We start from the raw sequence: 19,911 nt of genomic DNA on the forward strand, positions 1-19,911 counted from the left end.
ACTATTTTTTAAACGAGCTGCCTACGAAGCTAGCAGAAGATGAGCTGAACAATTGCGAGCAGGATTGTACAGAATCTCAACCCGTGGTGGTCTCGGACTCCTCTACCAAATGGCACTTCATGTTAGCTCTCTTTCCTAGACGACACCATACGCGGAGAAAACATTCCGGTCCGTTATTTGCAGCACCGTTCTGAGATTCGAGTCTTCAGCGATCGAACACCCGAACGGGCTTATCGATCTTCAGATTTATCGATCAAGTGGTCGATGATAGATCCTCATCAATCCTTAATCTAAGCCGATAAATTAATATATTGTAAAAAGACAATGTGGAGAGGTCTTCGCCGCTGTCGCACTCATCGACATTGCTCTCGCCTTCGGATCTTATCAATTTCATCATCGGCCGCAGTTGTGAAGCGAATCCGCGGTCTAAAACTGTATGGGCTGATTGAAGCAATCGTGAAAAATCGCGGCGTCCTTGGATAAAGGTCGCGAATGAGAGACGGAGTGAACAAGCGACTAGACGACTCGATGCGTACCTCGTATGGAGATCTTGTAAACATAATTAGCACGGGATTCCTTTAACGAGTGGGCGAGTTGACGTGATCATTGAGTTCATGAGCTACACAATCATCGATCCTTGGATGCATGAATGAATGGACCGACGGACGGACGGACAAAGACTCACGGAAGGAAGGATGAGATTCGAGAGAGGGACAGAGAGAGAGGTAGATAGATAGGTAGATAGACTCATGATAGGCAAAACTCAGTCAGTCAGCTGGAGAAAGCCTCCCTCTGGAAGGTCAGCGAACTGAATAAGGAGGCGAACGGACGGGAAAGAATCAAAGAACAGGTGATAAACCCGGGATTTGATCTAACTCCATTCGTTCGCTCATCAATTGACTCTCAGATTGACATCCAATGCATCATTCTGTCATGGAAGAGTCCACCAACTATGGGGTGGAATTGTCCTTACCCGCGACGGGTCACCGCTCCCAAATGAACGAGTCGTCATTCCTCATCCTGTGGGGACATCGCACCATAGAGAAACATATCGGGAAATCTAGAAAACCCAAACACTTGATAAAGGTGTACAAAAGGGACGCTTCTGACAAGAACCGCAACAATACTCATATTTATTCTTGTGTTGGATAGTCAGGTGGTTTATCGTTTCTTTAGAGATGGGATCAGCGCGGATTCTCACGATCACGCTGCATCATCGCATCGAGCGCTTAGTGCCGCTCTCGATCGAACTTCGCGATTCTCCTTTGTCAGTCAATGCTTATTGTAAATATAGAATCTATGAATTGTCCTGGATAGGCGCTCCCTTACTACAGTGAACTCTTTCGATTTTCTATAACAACATCTCCCTACCCGTATTTATCACAACCTTTTGTTGTCTTCAGTTGTTTTGATGATACCAGTCGCCGTCCGATCCGTCGCTCAGCTAGGTGTCCCAAATCAGAGAAAAACCTCGGAATCGAGGCCGTATGTCGGGAGGCGATGAATAATTCGTATTCGAAAAAGTCGTCCACCAAATGTGATGACGGTATTGTACGTAGGAGCCGACTGAGCGGATGGCTGGGTTTTGTTTCGTACGTCTTTCAATGATTGTTGTTGTGGTTCCGACGATGAAATATCATCATCCCACCCAAACTATATTGTAGAATGGAGCCAAATTATAATAAAACGTTTCTACCAAAATTATTCGCGAATCCACGTAGAGTATGGAAGATGAGGGAGGCTTCCTAACCTTCTCACGATCCTTTCGTCTATGTTTCGAACTCGCATGCGATCGCTTTGATTAACGGAAGCGGTCAGATGAGAAGGATTTAGTAGTGATGCGAGATTTTCCCCTGTCACCGCCTCGCGCTTCTCGGAATCAAAGACCTCGACAGTCGATTGAGGATTACATACATGTAGCACCCGGTGAGGCCTCTCCTCAGATCTCTGATTTGTGAGACGTACCGTAAATATCCTAATAGACGGATAGTCTCCAATGGACGAGCAGGCTTTGCGGAATGAATGAGGTAGACGGGCAGTCTATCTTCCGGTTCCTTTCTTTAGAAATTATTTCGAGGATGGGAATCATTCAGGTGAGCGAGTCTCGTATGAGTTTTCAGTGTGCTCAAGTCATTATGCTTATTTTATCCGTTCAATATGGTATGCCAGGATGAGTGACTGGTCTCGGTTCCCTCGTTGGTACACGGAAAATATGGACGGACAGTCTCCAACAGACGCTCCGATTTAGCTTCGTCAGCTCCCCGATCGAATTCTAACGGATCGGGTTCTTCACCGATCTCGAAAATAGAAGAATGGGGAGTACAAGGAAATCTTACATATTCAGGCATGCATATGCTACTTGTCGATGGGAGCGATCCACACCCTCCCGGGAAAAGAAGGCCCGGCACGGTACTTTGGGAGATCCTACTCAGCGGTTCTACCATCATTTTCGCAATCCTCTTGAAGAATGTAGCCGACATCCTCTCGGGGCTTGAGCTGAATTTATTCTCCGTCTGCGCGTCGGCTCTCAGGGCCCCCTCCCGGGAACATCGACATCGCCTTCGGTTCACATCCAGGCACGGAGCCACGAAAGTAGGAATCACGTTGCCGCGGATTTCATGGGACATTCTTCCGGAACGCCTCATGAAGAGACAATCAGGGGCTCCGTACCAGACTCTGTACCTATCACATCGATCCATGAAAAGGATTTCGTATCACGGGAAGATGACAGTATATTGCTTCCAGTTCAGGCCGACAATACATATGGTTCGAGCAGCGACATCAATGTACAGAAAGGTCCGTGAGAGCCCTCCTAGGGCTCAAATCTGCCTCTACCTGTAGATGATTCTCGGGACTCGCTGGATTCCGGCAGAAAGACCACCGGCTTCTCAGGTATACAGAAAGGTCCGTGAGAGCACTCCTAGGGCTCAGTTCTGCCTCTACCTGTAGACTGTAGATGAATCTCGGAACTCGCTGGATTCTGGCAGAAAGACCGCCGGCTTCTCACGTATACTTCTCACGGACAAAAGAAATCGAATACGCTTAGAGACACCTGCATCAGCGAAACAACGACGAACATTTTATTCCGCTCAAGGAGACGTCTGCACAACTTCGGAGGATCGAGGTCGCTCCACCACGCAATATATTATTACCCCCGAAAGCTTTTCGGAGCAAGGTACCGATTCTACTTCGTTTTAGTCACTAGGATCCTGAACAATTTCGCATAATGATTCCGTCGGGCTCTGTCTCCGATCTCATGACATTTCCTCGCGATGAAGTTGAGCGCGACTTTCGATCGCTGGACATCTCCGAAAAAATTCCATTCTTCATAACAAGAGATCATATCCTCGATCGCTCTATCATTCTCTGATATCTCTGCCCGAACGCTTCGTAGTAGGAGTTTGTCGTCTTTGGATCCATGAGCGAGGATCATGGGTGTTACAGAGTCAAGACTCGATTTCAGCGATGGTTTCGAGAAGTTCCTCCGACTCCGCGCTCGCACGAGTTCGAGTTTGAACATGCATTCCAAGTAGCGTAAATTATACCGCTCACAGAGAGCGAGCCCCTCCAATATGCACTGGAACGAGTTATCCGAGTCGATATCGATCAGGACGCGCGATTTCAGAAGAAACTGGATAACGCTCCCGTAGGAGCCCGAATTCTCAACAGATGTCGGAGGAAACCCGTTGATGAGTTTGATCGCTCTCTCATAGTTTCCCAAGTGCTGATACATCCTGACTTTGTACAGTTCGGCGTCAGCCGGTGATAACAGAGCGAGTGCGTCGATCGAAGCCCTACATTCGGAGAAGCGATCTTTATGAAGATTACTCTCGCACTCATTGCACAACTTGGCGATATCTACGGCCTTTCGGAGCTCTGAGAAAGGCGGAACGAGCGAATCGGCGATTTCCAATAAGGTGCCCGCTGTCACATAATCGTAGTCCTGTATTGCGTATCGAGAGCAGAACACGAACGCTAATATCACGCTTTCGTTGATGAAAATCCAGTCTTCATGACGCGGATTGATCTCTGTATAGCAAAGGTGCAGAACCATTTCACAATGTAGTTTCGCGTTCTGATGTAACCCATAGCTGATCCATAAAATAGCAGCGCTCATACCGAAGCTCATGAGCGCTGCAGGCGATCCGCAGTTCTCAACGTGTTTTCCCGCAAGTTTCTCTAAACACGAGCTAGGGAAACGTCCCGTGAGGATGCCTAACTTCGACAAAGTTTGCAGCCCCAGAGTGAATAACAACCACAAGCGCTGCTGCTGCCCGCCATGGAGAACCGAGTTCTCTACAGCCGAGGACATATCGTTCTGATTCGTCCTGCTCAACCACAAGAGAGCCTGCTCAAGACATTCATGATCACCAGCTTGCTGGGAGAGATCGATGCTTTCACGCAAAGCGAGCTCCGCCTCTTTTTCGTGTCCAAACCTTTTGTGAATGATCGCCAAGTTCAGTAAGGCGTATCGGAACTTCTTCCCTGCGATATCCCTCTTCAACAAGAAGTGCTTGTGACAGTCCCCGATCGCGGAAACGTATTCTCCGAAGAAAAGATTGCTCATGAACGACACATAGTAGGCCTCCGCCATGTCAGGGTTGTTGCAGAGTATTTTCAGAATCTCACGATTGAGTTCTCTCGGCGGCAAGGCGGACGCGGGATTATCCCTCAACCTTTGTCCCTGTTGTCTCAAAAAGGCCCGAGCGCTGTCTCTTCCATAGGCCAGTCCGGAAATATCGTTTGCCGATGAGGACTTCAGCTCGGCGGCGCCGGAAGACTCCAGATCTGTCGATTCGTTATGTGTAGACGATGAGCCCCCGGTATCTTCTTTCGTACCGACCTCCGACATTGGAGCGTCGGCTACTTCGTTAGTGAGTGGCCGATCGTGATCGACTGCTTTGGCGACGTACTCTTGAACCATCATTGAAAACTGCGTTTGAGCTGTAAAATCCAAGGTATTGATCGCTAGAATCAGCTTGCGGAGGAACATCCCGGTTACCGAATTCTTATGAATTTTACTGTAATCAGCGTCCTCGCTTCCCGCGAAGAACTTTTCGAAGCTCCTTGTTTTCTGGAAAATCGCGTTCACGTTTCCTCTTCGGAAGTGTGCGAGTTCCTGGAGTGTCCGCGAGTGCACCGTTTCTGGTAGTTCTTTGAGGCAATCATCCAGGAGCTCCTGAAGATATCATACACTCATTGACGAGCGGGAATGGAGTCCGTAGTGTACTCGCAGAGTCGATCAGCTCCTGCTCCTGATCGCGCCCCGTGAAATTTCGATTGAAGTCTCCGATAAACTTACCGCACAAGATTTCTCAGAGCTATGGATGAGCCGCAATATGAGGATCATAGCAGCCCGACGGTGAGATTCAGAGATCTGTTGTCGTGATACTTTACTCGTGTAAAGCTGACAATATTCGCCAACCATTACACCGACCGCGAAAGTGAATGGGGTGAGGGAGAAGTCGCGTCTGAAGCGATCACTGACCGAGTAGGCACACTCCATCTCCTTGGAGTCCTTTTCTAATCACGGGAAACTTGGGAGCGTCAGGGAGATGAGAGGGAGTGGGTAGCTGGCAGAGCTATGGAAGGTTGACTCCATCGGACTCCATTCATCAGGGATCCGGTGCCGATGTTTTGAGTCTGCTGTACTAGCATTTCCGAGCGTCTCCTCTCTCTGAGGTGCAGGAATGGGGCAGACACTCGAGGACCGTTCCTGCGGCTTGAAGTTTTCCCATCCAGCGAAACCGAACGCGCTCTTCCTGCCGCTGCAGACCCGTCCTCGAGTGTATTCCACCTTGAGCGACCGGGCAGGTGTCTCCAGATCAGTGAGCCGGTTCGGTAAAAGGGAACATACGCCCAATCCAGCGGTCCGGGGAGTCTTCTTCCCAATAGAAACGAAGAAAAATGCTGCCCTCCGGCGCACGGGCCCGCGGTTGCGAAGGCGCGATCGGTCAGCAGCCGACGACGGAAACAATCATCGTCGAGAGGAGGAGGAGAAGCCCCCACACCAAAACACATGAGCCGCTGCTGATGACGATGATCATGGATCACTATGGGCGGTTGGCGGCCCTCACGAATCGAAACGAGATTGTTGGTGTTCTCTCAGCCCCGGAAACGATCCGGTACGTGGACTTGATGCGACTAAGGATTAATACCTAATGCAGCTAGTTTTGAATTAATGGTCGATGATCGCCCCGTTTCGCCACATGCCCGAGCCCCGATTGACGCTATCCCTCCCAGACGCGCGATGAATTCGAATCTTTCCTTGAACTAGTTCCCGGGACTTCTGACCTCAGTAAGACAATACCATCCACCAGCGCGGGACCATCTCCGTCTGGATGATCGCTTGCCGCTCCTGGGATGAGTGTAAGACGTTGACGAGGCTTAGTGGTGATGAGAAGGATATCGATGCTCAACTTGAAGCGTGACGTCGTCGGAGTTCTCGGGAAACACTTCTCTAAATGTTTGCGAATCCTCGAATGATCGTCCCGAGGCTTGATGACATCGATGATAAAACGGTGACGGATACGGAGGGGGCTATGCTGTACGTCAGCGAGTTATTTCGAGGAGCATATGAAGAAGGAGCATGGGGCAGGATCCATACGCGCTGCCTAACGGCTCCATTCGATCGCGAGCATCTTTGGAGGCACTATAGTCTCGCCTGTTGCCATAGAGTATCTAAGGATGATAGAGCCCGGAATCTACCCAATCCAATTTCAAGTTCTCCAGGATCGTTGTCGGCGACCGGTCGGCGACGGGCTCGGCTCACCATCATTCGAACCTCCCACAGCTGTTCCGAGCAATGTCGTATCGTGCCTATAGGATGCCCGGGGCTCCCCACCCATCTTCTTGTTATCGACGATACCGAGGAATTCTAGATCGGTGGTTGTTAGACAAATGATCGAACGCAAAGATCAGGACCTTCATTTCGCTATTTGACCGCAATTTTATTTCGATTCGCTCTCTTCTTCTTCTGTATCTTCTCTTCTTGCCTGCTTTTCTTCCTGAGCAGATACTCCTCAACGTTATCGAACCATTGTTTGTACAGCGTGTCCAGCTCAGCGTTGCTCTCCGTTGTACCTGAGAAATGCAAGGATGTCTGTCGAGACTAGCCCGTGATCATTAGCAAATAAATATTTAATGAGAATAGAGCTTCGAGCACGGAGAACGAGAATGTCACGCCTTTACAACACACCTGCGAGCGGAGCGATCAGATCCCTAAGATATTCTGCAATATCTGGTGACAGCTGAACTTCGGAATGTGAGCCCGCAGCGTCAAGCTGGTATATGGATGGCGCAGGAGTCAGGATCTAGGGGTTTGAGCGTCGTGAGCAATAATCGATCAAACAATGAGGGGGGAGGGTGGTTCCAGCGAGCAGCAACCGATACTCACCCACAGTCTCGAACTTTGATCTATCGTGGCGTCCCGAACTGGAAGATCCGTATGGATTCCGGCAAGCTTCTTGAAACTTGCTCCTCCACGACAACTCAGTATGTGGACGTACGGAACTCTGCTGTAGATGACAACGACCAGATCGCCTCGGTTCAGGACCTGAGCAAATATTTCGCATAAGGCCCAGACCGAAATCTCCTTCACGACCGACATGCAATCCAGAAAATCCTCTCATTTACCAACACAGAGGCATTCTATTCATGCCGAATAGATCAGTACCTTCTTGAGCGGCGGTCGGGTCTTCTTTCCATCTTTCACGCTGCTGTATTGCTCAAAGGGCCGTAGGCGCTCCGCCTGAGCCGCGTCAGCCCAGCAGTCGAAAGAGTCCAGACAAGTGCCCGTGCGGATGTCCCAAAGCTTGAGTTTTCCGTCTCCTCCCACCGAAACCTGAGCAACGGATGGCATCGAGATGTCACAACCTGCGTATCGCTCGCTTCGTCTCTCTACGCTGCACGAAGCTAATCATGATATCACTCACTAGCCGATCTCCGTGGTGATCGAGGGTTGTTATAGAGGTGACGAATTGTTGGTGTCCTAGACAGAAGGCGACGATGTCGTAACAGTCAGGATAGCTCGAGACCTGGATTTTCTCGTCGCGATCACAGATTATCAGAAATTCGTTGCTGGCAGTGAGCGTCATGTCGAGCAACATCGACAGTCGTCCCATGAGAAGTCGAGGACTCGCACCACAGTCCTCCAAGTCGTATTCGTATACGTCACCCGCTCTGGAAACATCGAATGTATACTTGACCTACCAGTAGGGCTCATCGTCATGCATCCGAGCTGCTGAGAGGACAGGGATGTACAATATCTGTTCTTACTTCAGGAAGAGACCTTCACGTGTTGGCTCTATCCGCTATGCAAATCAAAACTCCGACAGTCACCATTCCTATGCCCCAGTAAGTGAGACGACTTCCGAGTTTCTCGCCACAGAGAGCGCCCGCTAATGTGGTGCACACAAAAGTTAGAGCATTCACGAGAGGAACCGCCAGCGTGAGTTCGGTGGAACCCAGACTCATTGCGTAAACGGCTGAACCGGATTGATTCATCATGAGCGGTATGACGAACTGGGGCTTTCGCAGGAGAAATTTCACCTCATTGAACCATCGCAGCAGGAAATTCGAGCCTTGCACGCTCTCTAGTCCTTCAGAGCCCCGCCTGAGGAGGGGCGTAGAGAACCCCCACATAACCGCCACCGCTACAAGCCACAGAATTCCTGAGAGATCCAGCATATTCTCGCTGATAAGAAAAGTCTCTCCTCGAACGCTGGTGGTCAGATGATGAGCGGACCCATGCATGCGGCTGCTGACGTGCTGACGCTTCAAAAACAGAGAGAGATCATCCGCTAGCAGACGGCTGTTCCTTGTTTACGGTGTCGCCATGGCCACGGCTGCCGCAAAATTCGATTATATTTCAGCTGCTCGTTCTATAGGTCTATCTATCAGCCGAGGCGACGCCGGGTTAATTGCCCCCGAAGCGAGCGAGGTGGCGCCTGATAAACTGTTCAACGATGATGTTTTTGTGGGGTAGCGATTCAGACTTAGCTAGACGATACGACACTAGATTACGGCTCATGGAGTATTCAGCAAATCTGCGGTTCTTTCCCTAGAACCCGATTAAGCCTTGTCTTCGCAGCCTGAGACATCGGGAGGGGGCTTCGGGAGTGAGATACTCTGATTCGATTCGACTAGCTTGCGGACCACATCTCCCTGACTGCCTTCCACGAAATCGGGAGACGTCGAGCGTGTCTCGAGAGTGCAGCACTCGTCTGAGGCTCTGAGGCGTTCCTCTCCCGAACTCCGTATCAGAACAGCATATAAAGGATAATTCTCCCCGCGAATTCCGGGTAGCCACCGAATCGATCATTGGAGCGTTTCGTTCCCCGACTCGGTCTCACCTGTCTGCAACGAGTACCATCCTTGGAGCCAGCTTACTCAGGGAAGTCTGGATACATTTTCTCGGCGTTTTCCTCACTGAGTGAATGAGCCACTTTCCTGTGATTGGGAGGATAGGAATTATACCTTGGGCCAGTTCCGGTAGGATGACCGATTTTGGTGAATCCTCTTGTACACGAAGGAAGCCGAAATGATCGGTTTACAGGGATGCGAGAAGCAATTACCTTCAGCTCCCCCCGAGGTCTCTTCTTGCTGTCGATTCCAAATGATCAAACGCTTGTCGGATGTGGTTGCCAACAGGTACATTTGACAAGACGATATATGTAAGCTCGTCATTTCTGGACGAGGTCCCACCGCCTGAGAGAAAATTACGTCGAAATCCTGTGCGAGAAAGTCGGTCTCCCCCTTTGTACGGAACTCGATCACTCACGTCAGCGCAGTCTGCCCCACTCCTCGACTCGCATATTTCCGGGCTCGGGAGAGGAAGCTCCATTTTCGAGCTGGAGGATCCGCGATTCCTCATCGCAACCACTCGATTTCCCACGGAGAGCAGCAGGAGGTCTCCGACCGCAGAGATGAGTGTTGGCATCACTGGAAGTATAGGCTGCGTCAGCCACACCATAGGCTCACGAGCCGTTACAGGCAGCGTTTTGATGAAATTTTCGTTGATTCGGTCTCGAGAAGCAGCTCCGAAAAATTGGGGAAGCCCCAGGTATGTGTTGCAAAGCATGAAGAAACTATGAGGGGTCTAGGAATTGATATGCTCTCAATTGATTTCTTTCTTCTTTCTCACCTGCTAAATTCCCCGATGGGGAGGCAGCAAACTTTCAGCGAGCTCTCACGCCGGGCTTATCCCCTTGTTTCATGTGAGTGGCGCGAGTGCGCAACTCTCATCAGCCGATGTTTACTTTCGAATTTCGACTCCTTGAGCCTTGAGCGCTGCACAGAGCTGCGAGCGATTAGTCGACACCTAGATCTACGTCCTGCTCGATTTCGGGTGATTCCACGACTGTACGTCTTAAACTATCATCTGCGTTAAGAGGACATGCCGAATGGCCGGAATATTCTCCTTCCACGAGAATGGGTTGCTTACCGCAGCTGGAGTGTGAGTAAACAATTGCGTCCGTGATCTTTGCTTGTATTCGCAGCGTGACCGGGCGCCCTAGACTCTCCCAGACTGTATCTCTTCGGATTAATAAGTACCAAAGCTTGTCTGTCCCACGCTCATGGAGCCCGACACTATGTTATGATCAGCTCTCGCTGGATCAATAGAGGTCCGGAGCCGCGTGTTCAGCAACGGGATTAACCGTACTCAATCCAAGCATCCGGCGGGAGTCCAGGAATCATCCTCAGGTTCGGCTTGCCTACTTCTCGACTGCGTCGCGGGAATACCTACATTCGAAACTAAATACATGGAATCATGCGTGATTTGGAATTCATTCATTATCGTCTGCAATCTAGTAATGCTGCCGATGGACGAAGACTCAAGCGAAAGTGACACAATGGAAGAAAACCTTGGGACACGCGGGCATGCATGCAGGATAGGCGCTCGTCGGAATCGAGAAGTACCCTGAGAAATACCCAGAGATATCGAGACTCGGCATCGGAAATCATGTGCTCGAATTGAGATGAACACGCCTGGTCGAGGAGATTAGCGGAAAGCTCCAGTGAATGGGTACCCATCCAAGGGGCGTGGAAGGGTACGCCTGGAAGACCGCTGTATTCTGCCTCCCCAAAATAACGCCAAGAAGGAAGATCGACATCCCAACCAATGCGGATCGTTTCGGTTGGGAATGAGGGAGGGAAGTTCACGGCAGCGGGCTTCACTCCTACATTCTGGAGCTTGCTCTGCAAGAATGCATGCTGCTCGCACCGATGATGATTCCTCGTGTTATAAAGGTGGAGCGACTCCTACCGCGAGGAGTGATTGCTCCGGGACTCCTACCCCGGTATTCCGTCACACTCAAAATTTTCCTCGATACGTATGTTCGAATCAATCATAGCCTCGAAGGAGACATCGCTGAATACCGAGCATTTTTGAGTACTTTCCTCTTGTGAGCGTAGGAGCGTATCACGATGGTAACTGATACGGTCGTACACTCCGGTAGATAGATCGAATGCGACATCATGATTCAGCATCCGACATCTGCCTTTCCGAGCCAGAAGACTCACGAAGCGGAGGTGCATTGAAGACGCGAGGGTGAATCTTCGACGAGAATGCTCGAAAAAGGCTACCGGCCAGATCAGCGACCTGACGCAAACGCGCCTGCAGAGAGAGCTTCCGAAACAGCCGTCTCCATAGGGATGGGATTCTGTGAAGAAAAAGTGGATGTCCCGAGCTCCCGTTCCATCTGACAAAGCCGCTTCGATACAAGATTTTACAACATAATACCATTAAGAGAGGGCGGATTACTCGAGAGCCATCCCATCATGCCATATCTTAAGAAGCCTCGTCCTAAAGACCACCCCGTGAGGTGGGGAAACAACGCGCCGTTGCATCTCGGCAGCCGCCGCCGCGAGTCCCAACACACGGTATTACAACCAACCGGCGGCGCGTGTGTGCCAAAACGGTTTTGCTTTCGATCGAGATCTCGCAGTTCGGCGGCTAGACCGCTCCACGAGTGAAAATGACGATCTCAAAGAATAATAAGATGCTGCAGGTGAGTCTTGAGTACCTAATGCGGAACCTTCAGCCATTATCTCAGTCCATCGCCGCTCGCGTCATGCCGAGCTCAATTGAGGGAGCGATCACTTCGGATCGACAAGTCTGTCTTCCAGCGCTGCATCTGACCTTTCTTTCGATTATCCTTCCTGCTCCCTCTCCGCCCCATCCACCGGACTGGGGTTTCCCTTGACGGCGCCTCCGTCCGGTGTCCGCGTCTTGAATACGATCGAGAAACTCTTACTGGACCCTTTCTTGTCCACAGCATATCAACTACAGGATGCGAGTCACGCTGCAGGACTCTAGAAGTTTCATCGGAACTTTCAAGGCTTTCGATAAGCACATGAACCTGATTCTGACCGAATGCGAGGAATTCCGAAAAATTAAAGCGAAACAGGGCGGCCAGGAACGAGAGGAGAAGAGAGTTTTGGGACTCGTCCTATTGAGAGGCGAGAATATCGTATCGATGACCGTCGAAGGTCCTCCTCCGCCCGAGGAGACGGGACTCCCGAGAGTACCTGGCGCGTCTTCACAAGGAATGGGTCGCGCGGCTGGAAGAGGGATGCCCGCGGGACCTTTGGGAACCAGCGCCCCTGCAGGACTCCAAGGACCTGTGCGTGGTGTGGGCGGACCTTCAACTCCTCAAATGACTCCTCAAGCCCGAGGAGCTTCCATATCCGCGCCCCCCATGCGAATGCCCGGCGGAGGAATGGTTCCGCCGGGAATGGGACCACCGCCTGCGATGAGGGGACCCATGCCTCCGGGGATGATGGGGGGAATGCGCGGACCGCCGCCGGGAATGCGAGGACCACCGCCCGGGATGATGCGAGGACCCCCTCCCCCACCACCCCACATGCGTTAATTCCGTGCTATCCATCGGCAATGTAAATAAAGCGGGCCCTGTTTTTTCTCGGAAGCGATTCCTCTCTCTCTATTTTCCTCCGATTCTTGGATGCTTCCTCCTATGGGGAAAAGACTTGCACGTCGGATCTCTCTGAAGTATTACCTCTCAGCCCTGGAACCGCTCCCTTGTACGATAGCTTCGAAACCCCTGTCTGGTCTCCTGTGGTGTTTCTCAATGCCGAATCGGATGAGCTCATCGCATCGTGAGCGGAGGTCTCCTCGTCAGAACGTCGGCTATGCCCAAATCGCGAAAAGCTGTATAAACTTGGGATGGCTTGATCGATTGCTTCAAGTCCGACCGATCCCCTTATGAGTCCTTGCTCCAACCCGTCCCGAGTACGGAGAGTACGCAGAAGTGTTGAGGGTTGGAGGTAAGAGAAAACAGCGTCGTCGGCAAAGCGAAACCGGTGGGAGGATTGGCTCTGTAATTGACAAATCGCCCGATGCAGTTTTCCGGGAATGCTCTCGGAGCACAGCATGTAATAAACTTGTGCAAATTCTATGAGTGTCTCTCCTGATGGGAATGCTACACAACTTCCAAACTTGAGGGACAGCTCCGGTGTCGACAGACCTGGTCGCTGTCGCCCTGCCTGGTCAAAATATCACACATACATCCTGTAAACATGACGCTCGTGCTGCTCTATCAGACGGAAAGTTCCCTTGGGGTAAGTACAGGAAAGGAGAGCGAGAATCAACCCCTGCCCGCTTCCCCTACGCCTGGGCCTGGATGGGTCGGCCAAGCACAGAGAGGTGGATAGCCGCTGTGTGCATCTCGCTGCGGTAAAAACCTTCGAAGCAGCCTGCGATCTTGAGCCTCTGCTTCCTTGATGGAGTCCTTTCCCTCTCGCGTCTCTCGAAACATTCTCGGTGCATCCCGAGGTTTTCCGAAAATCCGCTCAAGAAGGCTGTAAGCCTCCCCGAATCGCTTAATCTAGAACCCCTCCTGCGTTGATGCTCACTTCCCCCGACTAGAAGCCATTAGCCAAACAGCCCGAGTTCTCCTCCCCTCTATATGTACACTCACGCGTATATAAACTTCTTCTCCCTTGCGATTGTCACACCCGTCAAAATATTCCGAATCCCCTTATTGCTCCAATGAAGCGCTCGAGGCTGGGAAAACTTTTCTCCTCCATCGATGGAAGCCGGGCGGACCCGCGATGAATTCATATCGACGATGTCCGATCCGGAGCATCGCTTTGGATGGTATACACGACAATAATAATCCATCGCCGGAAAACGGCGTTGGCCTTACCGGCGATGAATTTTCCGGCTTCGAGATGCCCGATTCAGCTAACGCGATGGAGAGGGGCGGGGGATCGAAGACACTAGCCTTCCTGAGCTCATTATGTAGACAGATAATGTGATCCATATATCATTGTGTCTGTATTATGAACCTAGCGGCGATGCGTTTCGGTAAGACGGAGGGCTCCGAATCCAGCAGAAAGCGGAAAGCCAATGCGCTTCAGTTGGACCTGGGCTCGAATGTATATTAACTACTCTGAATTCCGCTGTCAAGCAGACTCGGTCGGACGATCCTCCTCCCAGAAAAGCCGGCTGCGGCGCTTGCCATTTCTAGGATCATACCATATTCCGCAAAGACTCCGAGGCTCTGGTCGATGGTTGAACTGGATTTCGACTTCGCTCCGTCGAAGTCGGATCCATGTTGGGAAATCTTGCACCTCGGAAGGCAAGAATAATGTCGGTGAATCACCCTAAAGGCTACTCCCAAGACCTGCGATTAACCTGGCTAGCCAAGGAGCCCGGGAAACATCTTGAACGGTTCAAGCATTCCGAGGCAGCGCATGGTCATTTCCATAGAGCGGCTCTGGTTGCAAAATACCTCCACATGGCCGAGGGAAAAAAATTCTGCTTGCTGGATGCACACCGTCCGAGGGTCGTTCCTGAATTTCCTGCATCTTCGGACACACTGAGAATCCAGTTGCAGAATGGGGTAGAAAGACAGCTTTTCGTGGAAATGTGAGCAAGCTCTGAATACCTGATTCCGTTGTTTGCAGGATTTACCCTGGAATGGACCTGAGGAAAGTTTCTGACGATCCCATCTTCTCCGACAAAGACATCCACAGCGTTCATTTCCCAGGACTCGGACTCCTTCCCCTGTTGGAGCTGGCGGCGCGAAATTCCAGGATAGCTCAGGATATCGACGCTGTCAGCCACGTAGACAAAAGAGCGACTCTGATTCTGCGAGCTGCACGGGACTTAGAGAAGCTCGAAGAGGTTCACAGAAAAATCCGTCGAGGTCATCATCTGTTGTTACCCAGGGGCAGTCAATTTTGGTTTTCGAGCATCGCGTGTTTCCCTCCTGGATTCTCTTTTTTGCGTGAAACAGCTTGCAACGAGCCCGATGATTCTCATAAGGAGATGCGAGTGCGGAAGGGAGAGAACCTAGGAGAAGGAAGGGGACCACAGGAAAAGAATGCATCTACGCACGACCCAGGAGAGTGTAAAAGTCGACTGGGGTGTGGGGCTCATTCCAATCTTTCCAGTAAACAGAAATCTAGAAGAAACCTAGAGAAGGAGAGGAGAGGACAGGGCTGTAACACTAGTAGAACGATTCAATTTTGCATCTGATCAAGGAACGACCCCGTCGCACAAGACGCTAAACCCGTTATTATCAGAAATAGTTGAGCAAATCGTCATTTTTGTAGTATGTAGTCACTGTAGCTCATGTCGTGCCGGTAACATGCGGTTTTGACCGGCGCAAGCCGTGTGGCGAAGTCGAAGGCGAACGGCTGCGGGCAGCGTGAGATCGTTTTCTGGATCCTGAAATGAGATATACTCGATTTTCATGGTGGTGTGGGTTCCGACCAGCTTCAACAATCTCATCTTGGCACCTGATGTCTCGGCGAGGAAAAGAAGACCCGGCAGGGTTTGTCGAAGTATTACTTCCAAGGCAAATGGAACCATGTGTTTTCGACCCGCCGCTGATTCCAGATGGGAAACAACCTAGATTATGTTTCACTGCGCTTAGGACGCAGGGGCGACTCTCATCAACACGAATGAATGACTTCGGCGGCATCGACCGCGAATCGATACCTGCTGTCTTAGGATCTTTGCCCTTCTCTGACCCAATGGCGGTACGAGACCGCGGTACCTACCGTGAAAAACCGCGAATGTCGCTATGGCAGGCGGAACATCATGCGCGTCTGTACGTCGAAGACATCTAGAGGTGTCAGGAGTCGGCCAAGTCAGTCTGGTAGAAACGAGCGGAGTGGACGAACGAGAGCGGCCGATGGACCACGACTTGTGAAGGGCTTTATTTTATTGCTTTACCCGACGCTCCGAGAAACCTATCTGATACCTGGTCCCACCAGACACTGCTTTGAGACAACAGACTCGATGTCTGACCGAGCTTCATCAATATGCGGCAGAGGAACGCCAGCGAAAGCACCGACGCCCGGATGGACTCTTTGAAAATAGACTCAATATTCCGAACGGGAACTATTCCTGGAGCCGAAGATCAAATCGGATGGGTACTCGAGAGTGAATAGGAGAACGAAGGACGGAAAAATTGAATTATTATCCCGGAGCAAGCTTATATCGCTCTGTTTCCGGTTGTTCGATTCCGCACGCGATTCGATTCAGGATTGCGCAGCTGCCATCTGGGAGGCTCTGATCTCGAATGCTCTATTCCTCGCTCTAATCATGGCCCCCCTCTCCATGGCCTCGGAGTCAATCGTCGGCAATTCCACCTCGACTTTTGACTCCACTATCTGGATCCTCTTCGGCAGAGCTATTCGAGTATGCTCCGCAGGCAATGTATCCACTCCTTCGACACCGTGCACCAACCAGAGTGCACGCTCAAGCTGAAGCAGATGTATCAGACTGGTCATCTTTGAGTCCATCGAAAATTTTCCACGACTCACAATCAGAATCTTCCTTCACTATTCCCTCAAACTCGAACTAGCTGTCCCTAGGCTTCGGCTCCCGGAATTCGCATACCCGGACCCTCACAATTAGATTTTAACGGAATCTCGGAAGTTCGAGATTTCTTCCAGCAGAGAGGAGATGCGGTACAATGTCATAGAAAAAAAAACAAGGATGAATGTATCTCCAGAAGGGCCACAAAAAGAACGGAAAGAGTGCAAGACCGCGAGCGACTCGCGAAGTCCAGGAACAATGCTCCTCTAGCTCTGAACCGGCAAACAAACCATACAAAATCTGGGAGATTGTCATTGGCCGAAACCTCCACTTGGTCCTGCGGGATCGCTTACGTACCTCGTTTGATATGGCTGAACAGCCCCGCTGTACGCTAGCAGCCAGCTCCCTTGCTCGATGCCTGCTGGGATGTCATATGATCTCATAGTCCAATTCTCTGTCACTTTACTCGGTCATACGGCTCAGAGCTCGATGAAAACTGGAGATGTGCCTTGCTCTTACGGAGTTTCCGCGCCATCCTCGGAATAAGCGCTTCCAGCCCTGCCGTCTTCCAATCTTGATAGTTTTTCCCAGCACCTCTGTTCCACACCCTCCGTACCTAGTCAGATACGAATACGAATAATGTTTGAAGTGTCTCTCGGCGTTCAAACTCCCCAAGAATCTTTGTGAAGGGGCCTCAACAGAACACGAACCGATCAATTTTCGACCTCATACTGATCGGATTCAGGGGCAACGTTATGCTCGAAGGCGCCGTCAGGCCCATCTGATCTGCTCGATGGGACAGACTTAAAGCCGTGCAACCTAGGCCTTTGTCATCTTGGATATCCAGTGCATCATTTCACTCATCACTTTCTCTCGCTCAGAATGTTGACTTGTCGTGAATTCACGTTACAAATGTTTCCGCGATTCACCCTCCATTCCAGGTCACAATATAAGCCCGATTCTGATAGTAGCCCCTCTTCAATCGAAGTTCCCTCCCGCTGAGGCCTCTTGAAAAATAGGAGCCCGGTTGTCTATCGGACTAACCTAACCATTTCCACGACTCAATCCCCCCAACCTTGGGAAGTATTTCCCATTCGCTTGGCTCCTCATCCGCCTCCCTCCTCGAACGACGCATGATAACCGCAAGGATAGGTCCTTTTACAGCGCGGGGCCGAGGATATCGTCTCCCTGAAGTTTCATCCAAGCTTCTTCGTCCGAGGAGAGCACCGTCGACCGAGAAGTCTTGACCATCGAGACAGTCCCTGATCGTTAGAAAAGACTCATGCGCGAAGTCGACTCGTCGCGCACGCTATACATACGTATCCGTATGGGACAGGGCTAGAGATCTTACCAGGGGGGGAACTACTTCTTCCGTCCCGTTCACTCGTTTCTCCTAGTCCTAATCCTTCATTCCTCCCTGAAGTTGTTCCTTTATGTTGCGAATAATGATGGATGTACCCAGTGTATTATCAAAATGAATCGCTTCTCCCCCGAGTCGCCTCGTCCTCGTCCACGTCCCATGGGTATCTTGACTTCCTTCACGCCGTGCTACAATTATCAGGCTCCCCCACCTCCCCCGCATCAAGTTCCGCCTCTCTTTCCTTTCCTGCCGTTCACCTTTGAGCACGTGCTCGACGAGATGTGTCCTTTGTCCTTCCGAGCAGACGAATTCTTCGAGAGGCCAGGAGAGAGGTCCTTTCCACCACGGCCCCTCTCTCGCGGCACACTAGGAATTCCACCGAGCCGCATTGTCTTGAAAACCAAGATAACAAGCGCTTCAATCAGGCTCCGGTCCAGCACGGGCCGAGCTTCTTCCCGGAACTGGCGCTTGATAACAATCTCGAATCGGATCGACGGCTTATCCGGCCGAGATTCGTCCGAGAGAATCCGTTGCGGTGATCCGAGACCAAGTCTATCGGAGCGGGAGAAGCTTTAACGAATGATTGAGCTCTTCTCCTATGCTGTGCTTCTCTCGGTGAACTCCAGATGAGATCGATGTGGTCCAGACCCTCGCCCAGTGAGACTCCGCCGGCCGAACAAGGATCATCGAGACTTAATCGGGAGAGGATAGTGGTGCACAGCCCGTGAAGACGATTGGGAGAACGACTCGAGATGACAAAGGTAGTGGCCAATCCTCGCGAGGAAGAACACACGACATCACAGATTCCGGAAGTTTTGGAGGTAAGCATGGAATTTCGAGGGGGCTCTGACGCACACTTATCCGGTCTAGCTAGCCGAGACGAAGTATCGATGTGCGCGTATCGATGATGCTACCTGTGATTTTCAGTGGTTCGGAGATGTCGTGGAGAACTATCATACGGCGATCGTTGTTTCCTTCAGTACTCTGTTCTGCTTGCTACTGTCGGCGATGTTCGTCCTACGGCAGTGGATAAAGACACAAGAGGACGCTCACAGGAACTGCAGGAGCAAAGCGAAGCTGGACATCCTCGAACTGTCTGATGGTGAGATTCCCGGTCGTAAGCAGGCGTTGTGGTATGGCAGTGACGAGCTTCGGGACACCGCAGTGCCTGAGGTTTCGCGTTCCTCTCCGGTGCTTTCAGGAAAGTTCGGTTCGGTGGTCGACCGGCAACCGGTTCCCAGGCCTCTTGTGTTCTCGGAAAACGTACCGGAGTCTGTATTAGGAACGATGCCTCAAAAAAAAGCCGATGTGATCCGCATGGAGAAGGAGATCGCGAAAGCGCTCACAAAGGAGCAGAGATTAACCGAAGCTGAGGTGAGGGAGCTTCTTCCAGCTTCAAGTCGTAAGGTGGGTGCCCAGGGAGGTTTCATCCTTGTTTATTGACGGCTTCCGCCTTCCAGGTCCAACGAGCACAATTAGAAGCCATTTACGATTTGATGTCAAAGAATGAGGAAAAGTTCGGTGAATCATCGATGGCGCAAATCTACTCTCAGGCATCGATGTATGGGAAATAACCTGTCTCGAGATCTCGACAGCGGCGTGGTCGATCGTGTCTCGGCACCAGGCGCCTCAACTTCCGAATTATGCCGGGGAGACATTCCCCGTACGATGAGAAGCGGGTTCTAGCTGCATCCACCGGCGGAGGCGCGGCATCGAGAGCTGCGAAAGTCTCCCGCAATAAATGATCGTTCCAACA

The 19,911-nt window shown here is 51.2% G+C and overlaps 4 protein-coding genes across 4 annotated transcripts; 2 read left to right on the forward strand and 2 right to left on the reverse strand.

The window, feature by feature from the left end:
* Nucleotides 1–3,047: 3,047 nt before the first annotated feature.
* LOC100904497 (anaphase promoting complex subunit 5 ida) lies at nucleotides 3,048–5,506 on the reverse strand. Its single transcript, XM_003739093.3, has 2 exons — nucleotides 5,303–5,506; nucleotides 3,048–5,179 (listed from the first exon to the last, which is right to left on the reverse strand). The coding sequence occupies exons 1-2, from the start codon at nucleotides 5,504–5,506 to the stop codon at nucleotides 3,185–3,187; spliced, it is 2,199 nt and encodes a 732-aa protein (XP_003739141.2). The 3' UTR covers nucleotides 3,048–3,184.
* A 1,428-nt stretch (nucleotides 5,507–6,934) lies between these two features.
* On the reverse strand, nucleotides 6,935–10,462 carry wuho (tRNA (guanine-N(7)-)-methyltransferase non-catalytic subunit wuho). Its single transcript, XM_018641946.2, has 10 exons — nucleotides 10,445–10,462; nucleotides 10,145–10,300; nucleotides 9,782–9,942; nucleotides 9,576–9,708; nucleotides 9,354–9,450; nucleotides 7,935–8,181; nucleotides 7,676–7,843; nucleotides 7,397–7,555; nucleotides 7,199–7,313; nucleotides 6,935–7,083 (listed from the first exon to the last, which is right to left on the reverse strand). The coding sequence occupies exons 3-10, from the start codon at nucleotides 9,938–9,940 to the stop codon at nucleotides 6,935–6,937; spliced, it is 1,227 nt and encodes a 408-aa protein (XP_018497462.2). The 5' UTR covers nucleotides 9,941–9,942; nucleotides 10,145–10,300; nucleotides 10,445–10,462.
* Nucleotides 10,463–11,880: 1,418 nt separating this feature from the next.
* SmB (small ribonucleoprotein particle protein SmB) lies at nucleotides 11,881–12,875 on the forward strand. Its single transcript, XM_003739095.1, has 2 exons — nucleotides 11,881–12,011; nucleotides 12,279–12,875. The coding sequence occupies exons 1-2, from the start codon at nucleotides 11,979–11,981 to the stop codon at nucleotides 12,873–12,875; spliced, it is 630 nt and encodes a 209-aa protein (XP_003739143.1). The 5' UTR covers nucleotides 11,881–11,978.
* A 5,866-nt stretch (nucleotides 12,876–18,741) lies between these two features.
* Nucleotides 18,742–19,875, forward strand: LOC100902917 (uncharacterized). Its single transcript, XM_003739082.1, has 4 exons — nucleotides 18,742–18,976; nucleotides 19,083–19,257; nucleotides 19,357–19,529; nucleotides 19,616–19,875. The coding sequence occupies exons 1-4, from the start codon at nucleotides 18,908–18,910 to the stop codon at nucleotides 19,727–19,729; spliced, it is 531 nt and encodes a 176-aa protein (XP_003739130.1). The 5' UTR covers nucleotides 18,742–18,907; the 3' UTR covers nucleotides 19,730–19,875.
* The last annotated feature ends 36 nt before the right edge of the window (nucleotides 19,876–19,911 follow it).

Source organism: Galendromus occidentalis, unplaced genomic scaffold, assembly GCF_000255335.2.
Source record: "Galendromus occidentalis unplaced genomic scaffold, Mocc_1.1 scf7180000076384, whole genome shotgun sequence".
Taxonomy (NCBI): domain Eukaryota; kingdom Metazoa; phylum Arthropoda; class Arachnida; order Mesostigmata; family Phytoseiidae; genus Galendromus; species Galendromus occidentalis.